Genomic DNA, 18,407 nt, shown 5'->3' with positions numbered 1-18,407 from the left:
TAATTTGTGGAAAGGAACTTTGAAAAGATTTAGCAGCATATACATCAAAATCTTTCCGACTCCTTTAAGACACAGTTTGTCAAAAGCAGTGGAAAGTTCATTCCATCATTACTTTCTGCATTTTTACAAGGTATCAATCTGTCTTGTGGCATTTATGTGTGTTGTCCTGAAGCAAGAAACATGGAATGATTATGAAAAGTCGAGAAGTGTGTTTATGGTCTGGCAGCTGTATCACTACTGGTATAACAAAGTAAATCACATCATTAAGTCAGGAGGGAGAATGTTGACCCTTCTGTACTCTTCTGCCAAGAAGGAAAGAATAACATTACTGGAATGTATTTATTTATGCAGTTTGTTAACTGGGGTAGAGCACTTAGCCCAGAATGTTACTCTGCCATATGGATGATTTTGGTTCTTAAGTTCTTCCCTCTCTAAAGGTGACTCTTAGTGTTGGCCATGAAAAGCATGATGACTTTAAATTTGTAGGATGAGGCTTAGGACCACTAGTGATGGAATGGTATTCGTTCACCAACATGAAAAGTCTACATGGAGCCATCATGGATGGATAGTGCAATAGGATACCTTCTTACCCCAGCTAGGACAGACTTGCTTAGATTGAAAATAAAACTGATTCTCTGGGTTGCTGGGTAGAGTAAACCCAATGTTATCATTACTGCTTCGTGTTTCGCACCCAGCTTAAAATATGCCACTGTACAGCCTATTTATGAAACAGACAAGACTATTTAGAAAATCCATTGTGTAAAGGTAGGTCAAAAATTTCAACCCGATTGGAAGGATGGATCCCTGAATCTAGCTGTTTTTAGTGATGTTTCACACAGACAGCTACCTGATGGCAGTACTTTAGGGGGCATTTTATTATTTTGATGGGAGAACAAGGAAATTCTCTCTCTTAGTGGCAGTTAAAAGTAAGTAGAAAAATGGTACGCTATAGTCCCTGAGGAAATTCCTGCCATGCCAGATAACTTTGATAGTGTATTCTTTCCAGCTGTGCTCTATTCTGAGCTCACAACCGGTGACTCAAGGCAAGACACCCTTAAGGTAATCTGTGTCACAGGTAACAGTTTTTATCCATTAATGCTGCAAACTGTGGAAATTAGTGTACTAAATTAACTCACTGAAATTTGCAGGAGTCATGGTACCCATTGGTCAGCTATATAAAAAAAAAAAAAAAAAGATGCCAGACTGCCTTGCTAAGAACAGGTTTCCCCCTTGGGCTTCTGAAGGCACCCAAAGTAGCATGGTATGCTGTTTATTACTTGTCGATGCAAAATGTTAGTGCATTTTGTCCTTTACAGATATGGGGGTAATTGTTAAGTCTGCACTTATTTCCTTTTGGGGTGGAGGGAGACTTTTCCAGCAGTGTCTGTTGTATGGAAAATATATTGCAGTATCAGGAAAAGCCTGAAAAAGAAGAAGATGATCAGTTCTATGACAATTTGAAGCAGTAGTTGGCTTTGGGTCTATGTTCAGCCATCAAACGGAAAAATCTCCAAATGGCATTACATCGAAAAATTCATTGTTCACTTGCTGTACAATGGTAATACATTGCAGTGTGTCATCATGCACTCTTGATAGTCTGCTAATGCCTTATATTATTGTAGGAAGACATTGTCCTATATGCTTGCAAAAAATTTTCTTTAGGATGCAGATTGGTTCCTGCCAACTCAGTAAATTTAACAGTCACATTCAGCAAATTTCACAGCAAAAACAGATTCCCAACAGGAACAAAAAACTTGGAAAATAAAGAAATAATCCTAACAACGATCTGGAACACACCAGCTTTATTGACAACAAAATGTTCCTTCGACTAAGCGCTTTTGCCAGTAATTGGCTTCATCAGAGTCAAAGAAACCTCTAACTACAACAGAATAAGTAGTGAAAAACCAATGTTTTTTCAGCTTGGGTATGTTTATTAGCATTGCCTACTGCTGTGTTCTTTTTATACATATGTTTTTTTATATGTCAATGTTTTTAATTCATGGAATAAATTTTTATAGTATTTTTTATATGTTCACTCAAACTTTTCAACCAATTTTGTTGTTTGTGGAGCTTAGTGGATATGTTTAAATTTGGCTAGGTATTATACGCATTGTTAAATGGATTCTTTGATTTGTTTTGGATGAAATGATTTGTCCTAAGCACTTTTTTAAGGGCGGTTCACCTAATGTTATTTTATGGCTGATGATTGGCTTATCAATTAACTAATTAAGTGTTTGTAAAAAAAATGTTTCACTATTTATTCTGTTGTAGTTAGAGGTTTCTTTGACTCTGATGAAGTCAATTACTGGCAAAAGCGCTTAGTCGAAGGAACATTTTGTTGTCAATAAAGCTGGTGTGTTCCAGGTCATTGCTGGGATTATTTCTTTATTTTCCACATTCAGCAAATTTGTTTCTTCAACTTCCTTTGAGTAAAGCTGCTGTAGTTCAAAGAGGTTCTATTATATGCCTTAAAGGTGTCATTTTATTCTTGTTTCTCTTTCTTGGTCAGATGGAGTCCACTTGCTCCATTTCTTTAGGCATTGAAGGCAAATACTTGGTTATGTGGTTTTCCATAAAGCTGGCTTCTCCAGCAATAAGAGTTACAAAAACTGAACATTATCTGGATTCTCGTTTTGTACATCTATAATTTACCTGCTCCGTCTTCACTTGAAATGGCAAACCTTTTGAAAGTAGTTCATCTTTTGATGTACTACATTTTCTAGAAAACAATAAGTGTCTTGGTTTTTCCAAAGTGTTGGCTTGTTTCTACTCAAAAATGCTAGTAAGCTGTTTATAACATCTTAATTTTTCTTAATGTATTAACCGAAATTACATTGGCTGTCCATAAGACCTTTATTTTTGTTTTATCATCAATCATTTTTGTTTTTTGTTGTTTAAGACTTGTCTCACTGTGGATGTTTTTCCCCTGCTCACGGTACATTTATATTAGTTTCTGTATAAAGCATGGCATACTGTTAGCAGCCTAAAACCACCTGATGGAAATGTACATTAATTCTGGTCTTGTATAAGTAGGTAGATTATGTCAGGTGGGATGGTACTTTGTATTCCTTGCAGTATTACTGCTTTTCTTGCTGTTTCAAGTAGAAAACTGATGGTGCACTTATCATCTTTGGTAGTGCTAAATATATTTGTTGCAAGATTTCCAAATTATTTGTGTGCATGCATACCTCTCAGCTCTCCAGACTTTTGCAGAATGTCTCTGATGTTGCCTGATATTTTTCCCTGTCATAAAACGTTTGATTTTCTTGTAAATCCCAGAGGATTAAAGTACGTCAGTAATTCCAGACATACTTATTTTTAAGAAAATGCATGTTCATGCAGTACATGTTGTTCTGTTAACATTTTAAGTGGATTAGAGTCATGTTTAAGAATTGTCCCTGATTTTGGCCATTTGTCTCATTATTTTATTATTTTTGGCTTTGTCCAGAATTTTTGAGCAAAGAAGATGAGAGGTATGGGTGCATGTTGCCTTTCAGTCAAAACAGTTTTGTCAGATTTCTGCATGCCTGCTTGCACCACAATTTACATGTCATCCATAGTTTGTCGAAAAGTAAATGTGCATTATTTGTTTACTGAAGGAACACTGATAGATTTCTTATGGTCAGGATGCAAAATAAACAGCCTGTTAATATCCAGTCGGTATGTGTGATATGTTTCTACTTTGGCTGAGTGACCTCAGCTGCATTTTGGAATTGTAATGTCTGATTGTTTTCGGCAGTATGAATCTGATGAACTGGAGAAGAGTGCTTACCAAGAGTACGACAGTGACAGCGATGTTCCTGAAGAACTGAAAAGAGACTATGTGGATGAGAAAACTGGAGAAGGAGAAGGAGAGGCACCTCCAAAGAGGTACGTAACAGTTCTAAATGTCTTTAAAAATATATGAATAGTCCCACAAGAGTAAAAACATCATGTAAACCCCCTTCAGGAAATTTGGTATGGAGACTGAAGAGGACTTGCATGAAGGTCATCCAAGCAGAAAGGTTAGAGAAAAAAATACAAGTTTGACTCAGATTTAAGAAGTAGCAGACACTCATCTTTCATTTTAAACTGTTGCAAACTGCTTCCTACATATGTTGCAATTAGCTGCTACAGTTTATGCCACATACAGAGAACTAAAGTAATTCCTTCAAGAATGCAAATGCAAAAGAAAAAAAACACAAAAACGCTTATTTCATTTAAAATTGTAGCAAACTACATAGTACTTGCTGCAGTTTATGGCACAAATAGAGTGCTACAGTGCTTCCATTCAGAACACGTGCAAAAGAAAAAAGTCTCATCTTTCATTTTAAACTGTTGCAAACTCATTACTACATTTGTAGCAAGCAGCTGATATAGTGTTTACCACACAAAAAAAGAGCACTAAAGCACTTCAGTTCAGGCTACAAATGCAATACTGAATGCCAGTAATGTACTGAAGAACATTTGGTGTCTGCTGATCGTGCCTCCTAAAACTTTGTGATGGGGCAGCTGCCCCTTTTGCCCCAACCTAGCTATCCCACTGAACTTGCATGTAGATGTGGTATATATCAGTTTAATTCAAGTAAGAGAAAACAAAAGCTTTGATTGAGTGGTACATTTTTAATCTACAGTGCCATAATTTAAGTGAGGTGAAAACAAATTAAGTGAGAGGATTGAAGTACAGTTTTCAAAGTAGTTAAAAGTGCCACTGGTAATTCAAGGGACATTGAGCATCTTACTTAATTGAATGCAAGGTATAATTCATGAAGCGTAAAACATTAGAGAACCTCAGTTCTTCCCAATGACTCTCCATATACCTGTCAGCCTTTATGTTCTGTTCTCAAATTGGGAATCAGACCCTAGCCACCCCCAGGCAAAAATGCCCTATGGCCCCTTCATTCACTGATTGGAGAGCCTGATCAGCCCTTTGTCGGAAGCACTAGGTTTATGGTAAAAGCTCTTATAAGAGTCAGTTTGAAAGTTCAGGAGATAAAGTATCTAAAGCATGTTATAGTGGTGAGGTGACACTGGATTACTTCATATGAAAAAGATGAAAAGAGAGACGGTGCAAGCTGAAAAGAAAGCCTTTGATGAGTCACACAAATTGCTTTGCTGACTGGTTGTGAGGTTGCTAGAGGCACAGTGGCTGTGAAAGGAGGATAAAAAAAATGGTAGGTAATGTAATACAGTGCAGGTCGTCTGTACCCTGATCCCAGCACTAACTGGTTCAGACTGTACCTCATGGCATAAGGTTATCTCTGCTGACTGAGACCTTGTTTATTGCAAGTGACTGTGTAGTACTTATGTCTGCCTGCTGGCTGGGTATTTTCTCATGTAAAAACCATACTTGTGTAGATGTAGCCATCTGATATATGTTGGTATACAGTAACATCAGGCGTCGACAGTTATGATCGCACAAGGAATTACTGCATAGATATTATATATGTGCTGGATTGTTCAGACATCATTTTTGTTCACAAAAATTAATAAGACATCCTCAAGAGAGTTACTTGCAAGGTTAAAATATATCTAATTAGTATTGTTGTACAACCATCAAAAGTATTGTGTAGACATCAGAAGTAATTGTTATCAGACAATTTGGATAGCATATGCCCTGGGATGTCCATGTTCAAATAAAAAGAGCTTAAACAAGAAATGGTACAAAAACGTGTAATTCCAGCAAATGGCTAGCTGTCGCAAAAGGCAGCTAGAAGCAGACATTCCTGGACTCCAGAAGACTAAGCAAGTACCATAATTAAATGTTTTGATGTCATTATACACATCTTTATGTTTTAAGGTACTTGACAGACTGGTTGAAGAGATGGAGATGGATCATGTTTTCCCAAAATTACCAATAAAAATAACTGAAGAAGAGACATATGTAGTGCTTAAATGCACTTGTACCAGTTACACTGCATCTTGTCATAGACTGTGTGAAGATGGTTGCAGAATGGAAGGGCTTATTCAACCCAGAATCCTATATTTCTACAGGGTGTTTGTTTTATGTTTATGGTTAGAGTACTGGGTGTAAAATGTATATGATGACTAGGAAAACGAGTTTTACAGTTCATGTTCTGTGTGTTAGACTTATTTCTTGAAGTGCAAACATTGCCATTGAGACAGTATGCTCTACACTAAACAATCATCAGATAAATTGACATTAGTTCTATATGATATAGCATGAGTTTTGTTTTGGAATGTTAATATGCAGTGGGGTTGTGCTCTGTCAAGCATATAGACATCTCCATAACCATACTACTTCTCACAACAAATCACACACACACACACACACACACACAGACAGACAGACACACAATCTGTACTGCACTGCACTTCTGCAGTCGTCCAACAAATCAAAAACTTTTTTGGTCTTCCATTAAGAAATGTAGTAATGCTGGCAAACATACCTGTGTACCAGCAGTAATCGCAAACCATCCATAACCAACCAAGTCAACAACCAATTTATCAAAACAGTAATCTCACTACTCCTTAACCCTTCCATAAACCACCTTATTGTTCGCCTACAACTAAATAACCATATAATGTCTTTAGACGCCTACCTGTTTCTACTGCCACAAACAAGAAGCATCTTTGTTCCCTAAAACCCATCAGTGATGCACCTGATTAATTGCCATCTGAATATGTCAGACTCACCATCGATGACCTTGCATACCCCATATCTAGGTTCATAAATTGCTGCATCTCAAAAAACTATTTATCAAGTCTCCTGAAACTGTCTTTCATGCTTCTAGTCCACAAAGATGGTACATGTTCTCACTTCGTTATATACAGACCCATTGATTCTATCACTTGTTTCCAAAATATTTGAAAGTGTATCTGTGCTGAACCCCCTCAAACATCTCATCCAACAACAACCTTTTTCCCCCAACCCAGCATGGTTTTCATTCCAAGCATGATACAACTACAGCTCTACTTAACTTCAGCAACATTGTAAAGTGTTACAGAAGTGCAATTTAGTTGATCTCTACAGTATTTTTGTGCCTCTTTCAACATTGTAAAGTGTTACAGAAGTGCAATTTAGTTGATCTCTACAGTATTTTTGTGCCTCTTTCAACATTGTAAAGTGTTACAGAAGTGCAGTTTAATTGATTTCTACAGTATTTTTGTGCCTCTCTCAACATTGTAAAGTGTTACAGAAGTGCAATTTAGTTGATCTCTACAGTATTTGTGTGCCTCTTTAAGGCATTTCATTCTGTCACGTCAAAGTCAGCTACTCGAATGATTTGCATTCAATCTTGCTCACTCTGCCCTTTCTTGATTTCACAGTTATCTCACAAATCAACCACAAGCTCTAAAATGGAAAACAATGCCTTGTCTTGTCTCCCCGTATCTTTGGGTGTCCCTCAAGGATCTATTTTTAACCCACTGTTATTACGAATTATCTTCACACATCCCCCAATCAATCCTGTCTAGCCCAGTATGCAGATGACGCGACCGTCACCTACCACAGCTTCAGCAACTCTCAGTAGAATCTTTTTCTTATTGAAACATTGCTACACAACACCCAAAGAGACCTAACCCCCTAAAAAAGTAAGGTGATGTTATTCAACCCAAAACTCCTCTCAGAATAAAAAGTACTGTTTTGTGTTATATCAGCAACCACTGCCATAACTGAATTGGTATGTCACACAATCATTTTAGGGTTTATAATAGATAAAATAAAATGGTAAAATTTGACCATCATGTACAGACTAGTCAAAAAAAAGCGCAATTTACAGAACCAAATCTTGTCTTGCAGACTGAGCCAGAAAGAAGCCTTGGCAAAGTATGCTTCCCCCATTCTCACAAATGAAAATTATTCAGAAGTGAAGCCTCTGCAGCCCATCTTCTCTCTTTTTTTTATATCCTTCCCCCACAGGAACAGGCAAGCAAAAACTGAGGGTAATGCTACTCAGTGCTAGAAGTCTAAATCTCAAAATGCACTCACTCGAGGCACTCCTTAAAATGGAGAACATCAATATCTGTGAAGTGACTGAGACCTGGTTCAAGGCTCTAGAGATCACCCCTGCATTACCAGGCAATAACTCATACCACATTTTTCGGCCATCTAACCTGGACCAGAACACCAAAGGTGGAGGTGTGTCCATATTCATTAAGGATATCCACACCTCCAGGCTAGTTGCTCAGCATAATGCAACTAACTCTAGGCAAAACTGCAGTCCAAATTGTAGCTTGCTACAGATCCCTCACCATGCCCCAGGATTCCCACTCCTCTTTTCTTGATATACTGGAAAATATTAGGGTTCAGCCAAACACCCTTATAATGGGCGATTTCAATTATCCTACCATTAACTGGAAAAACTACTCGTGTACCATCTCCTTTACTCAACACTTTCTGGAATTCATAAATTCCAATGCCCTGTATCAACTTATCCACACTCCCACCACGGGCAACAATATACTAGACCTAGTCATTACCAACACGAGTGACCAGTGTTCCACACCTGAAGTCAACTCCTCGTTGGTCAGATCCGACCATAAGCTAATCACCCTAGATATCTGCATCCCCATCCACCCACCATTAAGGAAACCACAGTAAAAAATTTCTCCAAAGCCAACTTCATGCTTCTTAAGACAGAAATGGCGAACTTCATGACACCCATGCTGATGGATAATACAGTTACTACTGCTGAATCCTACACAAATACACTCTATAAGCACTTACACGAGTGCATGGATCGTGGTATCCCAAACAGAACCAGGACACTATCCTCCAAAAAAAGGAAGCCGATCTGGTGGTCCCCTGCCATAAACAAATTCTACAACAGAAGGAAGAAACTGTTGCAAAAAAGAGTAAAATCCCATGAGTGGAGGAGCTCCCTGGTCAGCCTCAGTAAGAAGCTGAGATTCTTTATAAGATCCTCCAAAGCTAGCTAGGAAAACAAAATCACCACTGATTTTAAGGGCAACCACAAAGCATCCTATAGCTATGTCAAGAATTGCAGTGGCAACACCCAGATCTGCTCTGAGTTACAGCACAACATCATGGAAATTACAGAACCAAGTGATATTGCCAACATCCTGGTATATCAGTTCAGTGCTAACTTTACCCCCTCCCACCCCTAAAGGGCCCATATTTATACAGGAAGAATGCAGAGTCCCTGTAATCACATCTATGCAGGTAAAAGCTGCACTCTCTAAAACCAAAAACACAGTATCCATGGGACAGGACAACATCCCAGGCTGCATTTTACACTAACTTCAGAATGAACTGGCTCCCCACCTAAGCACCATGTTCAGTCATAGTCTCACGTCAGGCTTTGTGCCCACTGAGTGGCACACAGCAGTTTTCTCACTCCACAAAGGGGGGCACTACTGATCCTGGGAACTATCGCCCTATTAGCCTTACGAGCCTGGTCTGCAAGGCCATGGAACGTATTATCATGGAACTCATAAACAAAGACATTGGTAACCTCCAAACTCTGGACCTCACCCAGTTCAGGTTTGTGAAAGGCAGATCATGCCTTCTGAATCCGATCGTCTTCTTTGAGGCAGTCACCAAAGCCGTAGACGTGGGTAAGGTGGTTCACACAGCCTATCTTGACATTGCCAAGTCTTTCAATACCATCCCCCATTCTGGAATTATAACTAAACTCACTAAACTAGGTATAAATCCCTATGTCACAAGATGGGTTGCTAACTGGCTCACTGACAGGACCCACACTGCAAAAGTTGCAGACTCCAAATCTGACTTCAAACCAGTGACAAGTGGAGTACCACAAGGTTCAGTCCTGGGACTTCTCTTGTTTGGTATCTACTTCTCTGAAGTACAGGCTAACACAGAAGGTCTCTGGCTAACAAAGTTAACAGATGACTGCAAACTAGGAGCCATAGTCAAGTCCCCAAATGATGTGGACATCCTACAGAAGGGCCTCACTGAGACAGATGCCTGGTGTCAGAGGCATGGCCTCAAGCTCAGTGCCAAAATGTGCATTGTCATCCCCTTTGGTAAAAACTCTGTACCCATGAACTACCACATAAACAGCAGTGTACTTAACGCCGAATGTGTGATAAGAGAACTTGGGACCCAGGTGGACAGTAGTTTCTCCTTTGATAATCACATCACCACAGTAGTCAGGAAATCCTTCTGTGTGGCACACCTCATCACAAAAGGGTTCTCATCCAGGAAAAAAGAGGTAATTGTTCCCCTCCACTCGGCACTCATTAGACCCATTATAGAGTACAGTGCCCCTTTTGGAATGTACCTCACAAGACATCTGCAGCAGCTGGAAAGGCCACAGAAGTACCTTACAAAGAGGATTACTGGCCTTAAAACAGATGCCCTACATTGACCGTCTCAAAAAACTCCAGCTTTACTCTGTAGTATATCACCTACTCCGAGGAGATCTCTGCCTGTCATATAAAGCTATGTTAAACCCAGAGCTGTTGGACATGCTACACCTAAAGAAATCCCAATCTCTCCGAGCTACACGCTCTAGGGACCTAAACTTTGTCACCACAATAAGCAGGACATGCTGGAGGGATAGATTCCTGTCCCAGAGACTTCCTATACTCTGGAACAAGCTACCCATCTATGTCAAGCAAAGTTCCTCATTAGCACTCTTCAAGAAAAATCTTGATGACTGGATGGGAAATAGGGAATACACCCCAGAGATCACTTCTGTGGCTCTGCTCGACAGGGGCATAGGAAATTAACTTTCTTGGGTAGCATAAGCCAGGGAACCCTGTTGACTAGGCTTACTTAGGCCCTTGGGCCAATACCCTAGTACCTACCTATGAACCTGTTCTCACAAGTCTGAAAATTATTCAAAAAAATAAGTAAATTCAAACGATGATATAATAAAGTCAGTAAATTTGCAGCACTGACCTACCCTGAAACAGCTCAATTATCTGGAACTGTCACATTATTTGACATACAACCAGTTACTTACAACCCATAACTTTCTCTTCAGCTCTGAAAATATTCTGTCTTTAACTAGTCTCATACAGTTCTACTTACCAAACAGAAATTTACACTCAGGTGATCATTTTCTCCTTCTCATCACCAAATCCATCAAGATTGCAGATGACTTACCATATAGCAACTATGTCTCCAGACTGTGAAATGCCATCCCTCATACCTAAACAATTGGGTAACCTAAAGTCCTTCAAATACCTACTAAAACAATATTTAATTGGTGCCTGGTTGTACTCGCACACAACACACAGGTAAGCGTTAAACACAGCTTGTTTCCTCTACTTTAACACACAACTACCCCTACATTACTTAACAATTTATAATTTTCTTTACTTCAGTTCATAGAAGATTCATTTTATCCTTCTCATTGTGTTTTTATTCCCCTATTCTTATATTACTACCCGCTATTTTCCTTTTATATCTCCGTATAGTTTTTCTATACCTGAGATCAGCTGTTCTCTCTAGCTAATATCTGTCTGACTCTGTTCTTTTACATTCATTCCACTTTTCCTGTCTCCACCTCCTTATGGTCAAATGTTTTTTTCCACAGCTGTTGCCTAATGCTTCACTAGTATTTTTCTGTTGTCTACTATCGTCGTATTTTCCTTTCTCTGCCTTGCACATTGTGATATTTCCATCACGTTAGGCCTAGTCTTGTTTGACGTAAACTGTTTTTCTCTTTTCTGACACTTTGAGGTTGATGATGACTGCTAATAAATGCAGCTGTGGTATGTGTGATGTTGATATTAATGGTCACTGTATTACATGGTATGAGTTACCCATGTTTGTTCCTTATTTGCATGATTATTTTTAAATTTAATTATATTGCTTTCTTTTATTTAGCTTTTCTAACTGGGCATCCACTGAATTTTTTTTTTGGCCTAGTTGGTCTTTCCCAGTAAAGAAACATATATAAGTAAATTAATTAATTAAGGAATTAGTGATTTGCATTATTCAGGTGTGCTACTGTGTGCTTTGGCCACCTGAGTCATGGCTGAAAAGGGTCCTTGGATCAGTCCACTTATGCAGCAAAAATTATAAAATAAATAAAACTTATAAACAAACAAGTTAATAAAATGAATGAATGACTGGAATTTAGTCGACAATGACAATGTTCACAGTTCAAAGTGCACTTTTCTTTTTTGTGCTTTAACAAATAGAAATGTCACAGTCTTTGATAATTTGTACAGCGGAGTTGCAAGTAGTAAAAAGGTAGTAAAATATATAGGCAGTGAGGGAGACTTGGTAGGAAGGAAGAGATAAGGTTATAAAGGTTGATGTTTTAGGAGCAGTCAAGGATGCCTTATTGTCCAAGTTGTCGTTAATGTTAATTTATTAAAAGGCAACATTAAGTGTGGGTGTATTCACATATATTCAAGCGCACATTTTAGTGTCATAGCCAGTTAACATGTTTCATGTTTTTCATAGTTGAAGGAAATAGGAATACCTAAAGAAAACCCAAGTAGATACTGGGAGAATATTCAAAACTCCACATTGACATTGTATGGAGGGGGTCCCTATTATAAGTCTGGGACTCATAGCTGTAATTACAGGTAAAAGAAACTACAAAAATTTTGAACGTGGAAAGCCCATCTAATGAACACTTGTCTCTGTTCATGTTTAGCACTGGCTAATCTAACTTTACATCTGTTGCTCTCTCACCCTTTTCATTTTTAGTGATACCACCACAACCATTAAACTATTATTTTTACCCAGATCATTGTTTTGCAATATTCTAAAACTGTTGTAACCTACAAAAATTTTGATACTACCAAATTTGCTAATATTTTGAGAATTTTAACAAAACTATATTAATTGCATTTTCTAAATTGTTTGTATTTTGTCTTTTGTGGAGTTTTTCTCCCCATCTTGAAGGTGTAGCTGGAATATCCTAGTAAACAAATGCAATTGCTGTTCTCCCTTTAAAATTGTTTTTTGCAGGTGAGCAACCCCCCATGCATCCCTATATACCCCAATCATAAATGTGGAACTCTGAGACTGACATACCTCAAAGTATCAGAAATACTCACAATAATTGGCAGTCTTGGACTTGATATCTAAACACAAGTCCATATTTTTGCTCATTGAGTCTTGATGTTTCAGGACTCATAGTTATGATTTTCAGAATATCAAACGTTACCAACTTGAGTTCTGGCTGTAACCCGATACTGGAGTTGGGTAGTAGAAATCCTACCAGTAAACCATCATGCTTATAAATAGCTAAACAGGAGTAAAAGGTAACTGAAAGATAGAAACTCTAGTCTGGTAACTAAGAATTGGCAAACATAGGCTATATGTTGTCCTTCTAAATCGTTTGATCTGGTCATGGTGGTAGCAATTTGAAAAGCTATTTCCTTGTGCGTTTTCTAAATGCTAAACTAAAAGAAGCTGTTTTGTGTAAATGACATTTATGCAGTTCATTGCAAGAGATATGTTCTTGACTGAGGCCTTAATGTGTATAACAGCATTTGTCTACTTCCAAGGGATCTTATTGATTCAGGAAGATTATTCCATATTTTACACAAACTTCTTATTGTTCAGCTCTCCTCTTTATCCAGTTCACCTGAAAGTGCAGTAGGTGAAAAATGGTTTAGGTCTTATAAGCGTGACACTTCCCCTTGTATTCATCAAGTATCAGCTATCACTGACTTGTGCTCTGTAGGCCCCTGTTTGTCACTGCTGCCACCATTTTCAGAGCCTGGCTGTGGACATCACTAGCTGAATGTGAGTGCCTCCCTGATTTCTCCTTCCGCAATCAGAAATGAAGTTCAGTGAATGACTTGGGAGGAGTAGTGAATGGCAGGTTGAAATGGGGACAGGCTTCCTCTACCCCCAACCAAGGGAGAGGATTCACCTTCTCCCGAACTCCCATAACTAGTATAACTACTCTGAGTTGTGCCGCTTCAGGCTATGTTAAAAAATGTGCATTCAAAGCCATATGATGGAATTTAATTAGTTACTGTGTGCTTAACAGTGAATAGTAGATACGAATAAAAAATGTTTCTAGCCTTAATGCCATCAGCTTATGGAGACAGACAAGCACAAGTTAAGTGGTCAGGAGTCAGGGCTTAACATTAAACAGTACTACATCTTTCTCCCCTTTTAAGTTTCTTTCATTCTTTTTCCCATATTAAAAGTCTGTCAATAGATCTGCATCTTTTTATATGTCTTAATAGTATGAGCAGTAGCTAAGATGCACCACCTCAACTCTCACTCTTGGGAACAAATCCATGGCTTTTTTTATTATTTTCCAGCTTGGTTTCCACCTGGAATGCCTTTTTTATATAGTCTGTATGTCATCCTTCTGTTATATTGATTTTTTTTCCCTCCCACATACCAAGCACACATCGTGGGTGATTTGGCAGTCATTCAGATTATCTGTAGCTGTATGACCAGTCATGCACTTGTGTGTGTATCTTGTGATGGACTAGCATACCATTCATGACCGATTTGTTTGCCTTTTGCCTTATGAGAATCAGGGTCAGTGCTGGTTAATCCCAAGACTTTGATAAATTAGCTACTGGTGAGTTTTTTCTTTGAATTTGATTTGTAGTATTTTGAATGCTTACATTGGTATTGGTGACATATGAGCTGATATACGTCCACATAAATAACAGTAGTCACCACACAAAATTATAAAAGGAAAGAAAGTCCAACTTTCACTCCTGGAAACACTAAATCCTGCCAGCATAAGCTTGATTCTTGACTACAGTCCAAAATAAGCTCTCTGTGTTCCTTTCGGGTCCAGAGGTATTGCTTCACTGAGTGAATATTAAACATCACAAAATGTAAGCAGATATTGCTGTGATATGAGGGAGAACATTAACTGGGTTTCAGGAATTTGCACTATAGCGGATGCTGAAGTAGGACTGTCAGTGAAGATAGGCTTATAACGTTAACACGGATTGTCTCATCTCATCTTGACCAGGAGAATCACAAAATGAAAATGCAAAAGTTGTGAATAATTATCACTATGATGATAATTTCTGATACCAAGATGACAAATAAAGAAGAAATTGTTTATACCTATAGATGAAGAAAAAAAACATTACATTTTAACAGAAATGCAACTGTTCAAGGAGACTGGCATTAGGGAAGTAAAGAATAAGTTTACAAGAAGTTCTGGAAGTATCAGGGTGAGGGTCCCACTGGGATCTGTTTATGGCTCCTTGTTCTGTAACTTACTGTAAACCTCTGAGAAAACTTAGATGAGCAAATTCAGTGCTGCCACCAAAGTTAGTTGGACAGTGACAACATCTTTGACCATAATGTCTTACAAGGCTGTTTGACACTATTTTTCACTGGACTTTGTCTAAAGATATGAGGTTTAATGCCAAAAAGTATATGTTGATGCATTATGGTATCATCAATCTTGAATACCCTTATGCTCTAGGTAGCCATATTGTAACAGTGGTTAACACTTGAGGGATTTAGAGGTCTTAATAGATTTATCTCTTAAATTTTCTGAACATATTAAGAACATTATAAGAAGGTGTTACGGCCTAATCAGAAATATTATGAGATGTGGTACAGTCAAGGACAAGAAAGTTTTGTTCCCGCTGTTCACTATGGCTGTGTGGTGGATTATTGACCGTTGTGGATCTTTGTGTGTATTTAATGCTCCACAGATGTTGAAACTTGAATGCATCCAGAAGTCACATATGAGGCATATAGAAAGGCTTGGTCAACTGGCATGTAGTAAGAGACTTGAATGTCTGTCGTTGTATTCCATCAGGTGTAGATTACTAAGAGGGGACTTAATTATTGTATTCAAATGCTTTAGGAAAGAAGCTATAGCTACCACCCCGTGAATCTTATTTATTAATTATAATGTTTCCACTAGGAGTAATAAACTGTCTGTTGAACTATCTCAAACAAGAACAAACCTCAAGAGTTCCCTTTTCCATCACAAGGTTGGGCAACTGTGGAACAGCTCTATAGCTCAGGTGCTAGAGCACTGACTTGGTAAGCCAGTGATTGGGAGTTAAAACTCTCACTGGGATGTTCTTTGTGTCTCACTGTTGCAGTCATCACATTTGGGTTATCCGCCTGCAGGTAGCCCTCAGCCAGCCTGAATACCAGAATCTTGGATTCCTGCGTTGGATGCTGTCTCTTCTTCCATGATGTCATGTCATCAGGAGTATAAAACATGCAGCCAATGCCATTACATCAGTCTTTCTTGCCACGCGGTGCCCGAAGCAGACGCAGTTCGCAAGTGCCGGTCGGCCGACTCCTGAAATTTTCGTTTTCGAGTTTCAGAACTAAAGTCTTCAAAAAAAGTTAAGTACCCCTTTGGGGATCCTTTTTCTTGCTCTTAACCAATGTCAGTAAAAGTTAACAATTGTCTTACCTGTGGAAAGCAAATACCTCATAAAGATTTTCATTCATACTGCATTCCTTGCTTAGGCCCAGACTACGACGTCCCTTGCTGTCGGTTTTGTGCCTTGTTCAACCCCCAAACTATTCGTCGTTGAGCTATATTTGCAGCAAATTATTTTGGTACTCGGTATAGCTATCCAGAAATGGCTTTGGTAAGTCATCCGACTACCAATATTCTGAAAAACCATAAGGATAAAGATAGAGACAGACCGCTTAGGTCCAAAACTGCCGACGACGCATCTGTTAAGCTAGTCGCCAGTCCGCCGGTACTCAGTGAGGTGCTTTTGCAGCCCCTGATACCCGCTACCTCAGATTCACAGGCCTCTAATGAGACCCATTCAGAGTCCAGTATGCCGCGAGATACTTCTTCGACTATGGAACTTGCGGATGACTCTACCTTGGATGGGTCTGGAGCCGCTGTGCAAGCACCAGCTTCTGAGGGTGTATTCAGGCCTACAGACTTGCATTTCAAACCGACGCAATCTTCTTCATCCAGGCCTAAAACTCAACCAACGCCTAGAAAACTGACGTCCAAACCGCATGCTCAGGCCCATATGCCTAAAAAAAAAATGCTTAGAATGGCTGAAGATCCTATTACCTTAATTAGGGGAAGCCAGCCTTCCCCCTCTAAGAGACCTAGAACTGATTTTCCTTCTGATTTTTTTGATCAGGTATCTGATATTTCTGTTTCTTCTGATTACCAGCATTTGCCCTTATCTACCTATGAGGATTCTGATGCAGAGGATTCCATTCCCTCTGCTTCCCTTCCAGAAGATTTTTCTTTTGGTGAAACCATGCACACTCTTAGGGAGCATTTCCACTGGGAATGCCAGGATTACTCTGACTCCAAAAAGAGGCTTAGGGAATTCTTACTCCTCCCTCAACACAGACCTTTACTATCCTGCCTGTTCTGGGCATTGTAGATTATGCTTTTTTGGAATCTAGCCTTTCCCCAGACACTTTACCTCCAGCTCCCAGAAAACCTGACAGGTATTACAGAATATCTGACTGTCACAAGTTCCTCTTCAAGAATCCTACTGCAGATCCAGAGACCATTTAGAAAAGGTCCAAAGGGCATTAAGGCTACTGCTACCAAAAACCCTACCCCTTCTGATAGAGATTCTAGAGCCTTGGACAGATGGGGTAAGAAGGTATATACTTCTGCTACTTTGGCTATTAGGGCTTTAAATTGCCAGTTTCAAATGTTAAAGTACCAGCAGCATATTATGGGACTACTTAAACAGAAAATGATGTTTATTCCTGACTGTACTGAACAAAAATAATTACAGAATTTAATGCATTCTGCAGAACAAGTTGGTAAACATACTTTGCAATGTGGTTTTGACTCTTGAGAAGAATCTTGCAGGGTTGCTGTCACTGGGTCTGTACTTAGAAGGCATGCTTGGCTTAAGGAGCAAAACTTGCCAGATCATGTTAAAGCTAAATTACCGGATGCTCCCTTAAACCAACACCACCTGTTTGGCAACAAAGCAGAAGAAGTCCTCAAAAAGATGGAGAAAAAAGCTAAATCTATGCAAACTATTAAAGATTTCCTGCAAGTACAGCCTCCCAGATTTAGTAGACATTGGCCTAAAAGAACTGGTCCTTTCCAACCTCTTCTAGGCCTTCTCAGTCCAAACCCAGGAACAGCAGACCACCTAGGTTACAGTCTCGGGCTACGCACAGGCCTAAGCAGTTGGGGGCTCCCACTTCCAAAGCAGGGAGTAGTAAGACACCCCCCCTACGGAAAAATGGCACAATGACTTGCCCTTAACCCTTCCAAGCCCTGCTCAGCTGCCTGCTCCCTTAGGAGGAAAGCTCGCCCTGCATGCAAAAATCTGGGAACTCATTACCCAGGACAAATGGGTTGTGAATATAGTTTCCCAAGGATACATATTCCACTTCCACACCCTACCAACCCGAAATGGCTGGCCAGACCTACCCTCAAATCAGTGGGCAGAGGCTCAACAGCAGGTTCTCTCTCTTCTAGGTGTCAGAGCTGTTCAACCTGTCCCAGCAGAAGAAAGGGGACAACGTTTTTATTCAAGACTTTTCCTGGTACCCAGAAAAGACAACTTCTGGCGTCCTATCTTGGATGTCTCTATTC

The 18,407-nt window shown here is 39.3% G+C and overlaps 1 protein-coding gene across 2 annotated transcripts in view; it reads left to right on the top strand.

Annotated features, from left to right (window-relative positions):
- VPS50 (VPS50 subunit of EARP/GARPII complex) overlaps window positions 1–18,407 on the top strand; it is a 2,487,651-nt gene that overhangs the window by 1,924,416 nt on the left and 544,828 nt on the right. For both annotated transcript variants that reach the window (XM_044067641.1, XM_044067642.1), the window contains exon 19: window positions 3,740–3,870. In XM_044067641.1, coding sequence (XP_043923576.1) covers window positions 3,740–3,870 — 131 coding nt within the window. The remainder of the gene's footprint in view (window positions 1–3,739; window positions 3,871–18,407) is intronic.

This window comes from Protopterus annectens, chromosome 3.part1 (genome assembly GCF_019279795.1).
Source record: "Protopterus annectens isolate FY-2018-M chromosome 3.part1, PAN1.0, whole genome shotgun sequence".
Lineage (NCBI taxonomy): Eukaryota > Metazoa > Chordata > Ceratodontiformes > Protopteridae > Protopterus > Protopterus annectens.
This window is presented reverse-complemented; position numbering and strand designations above follow the sequence as displayed.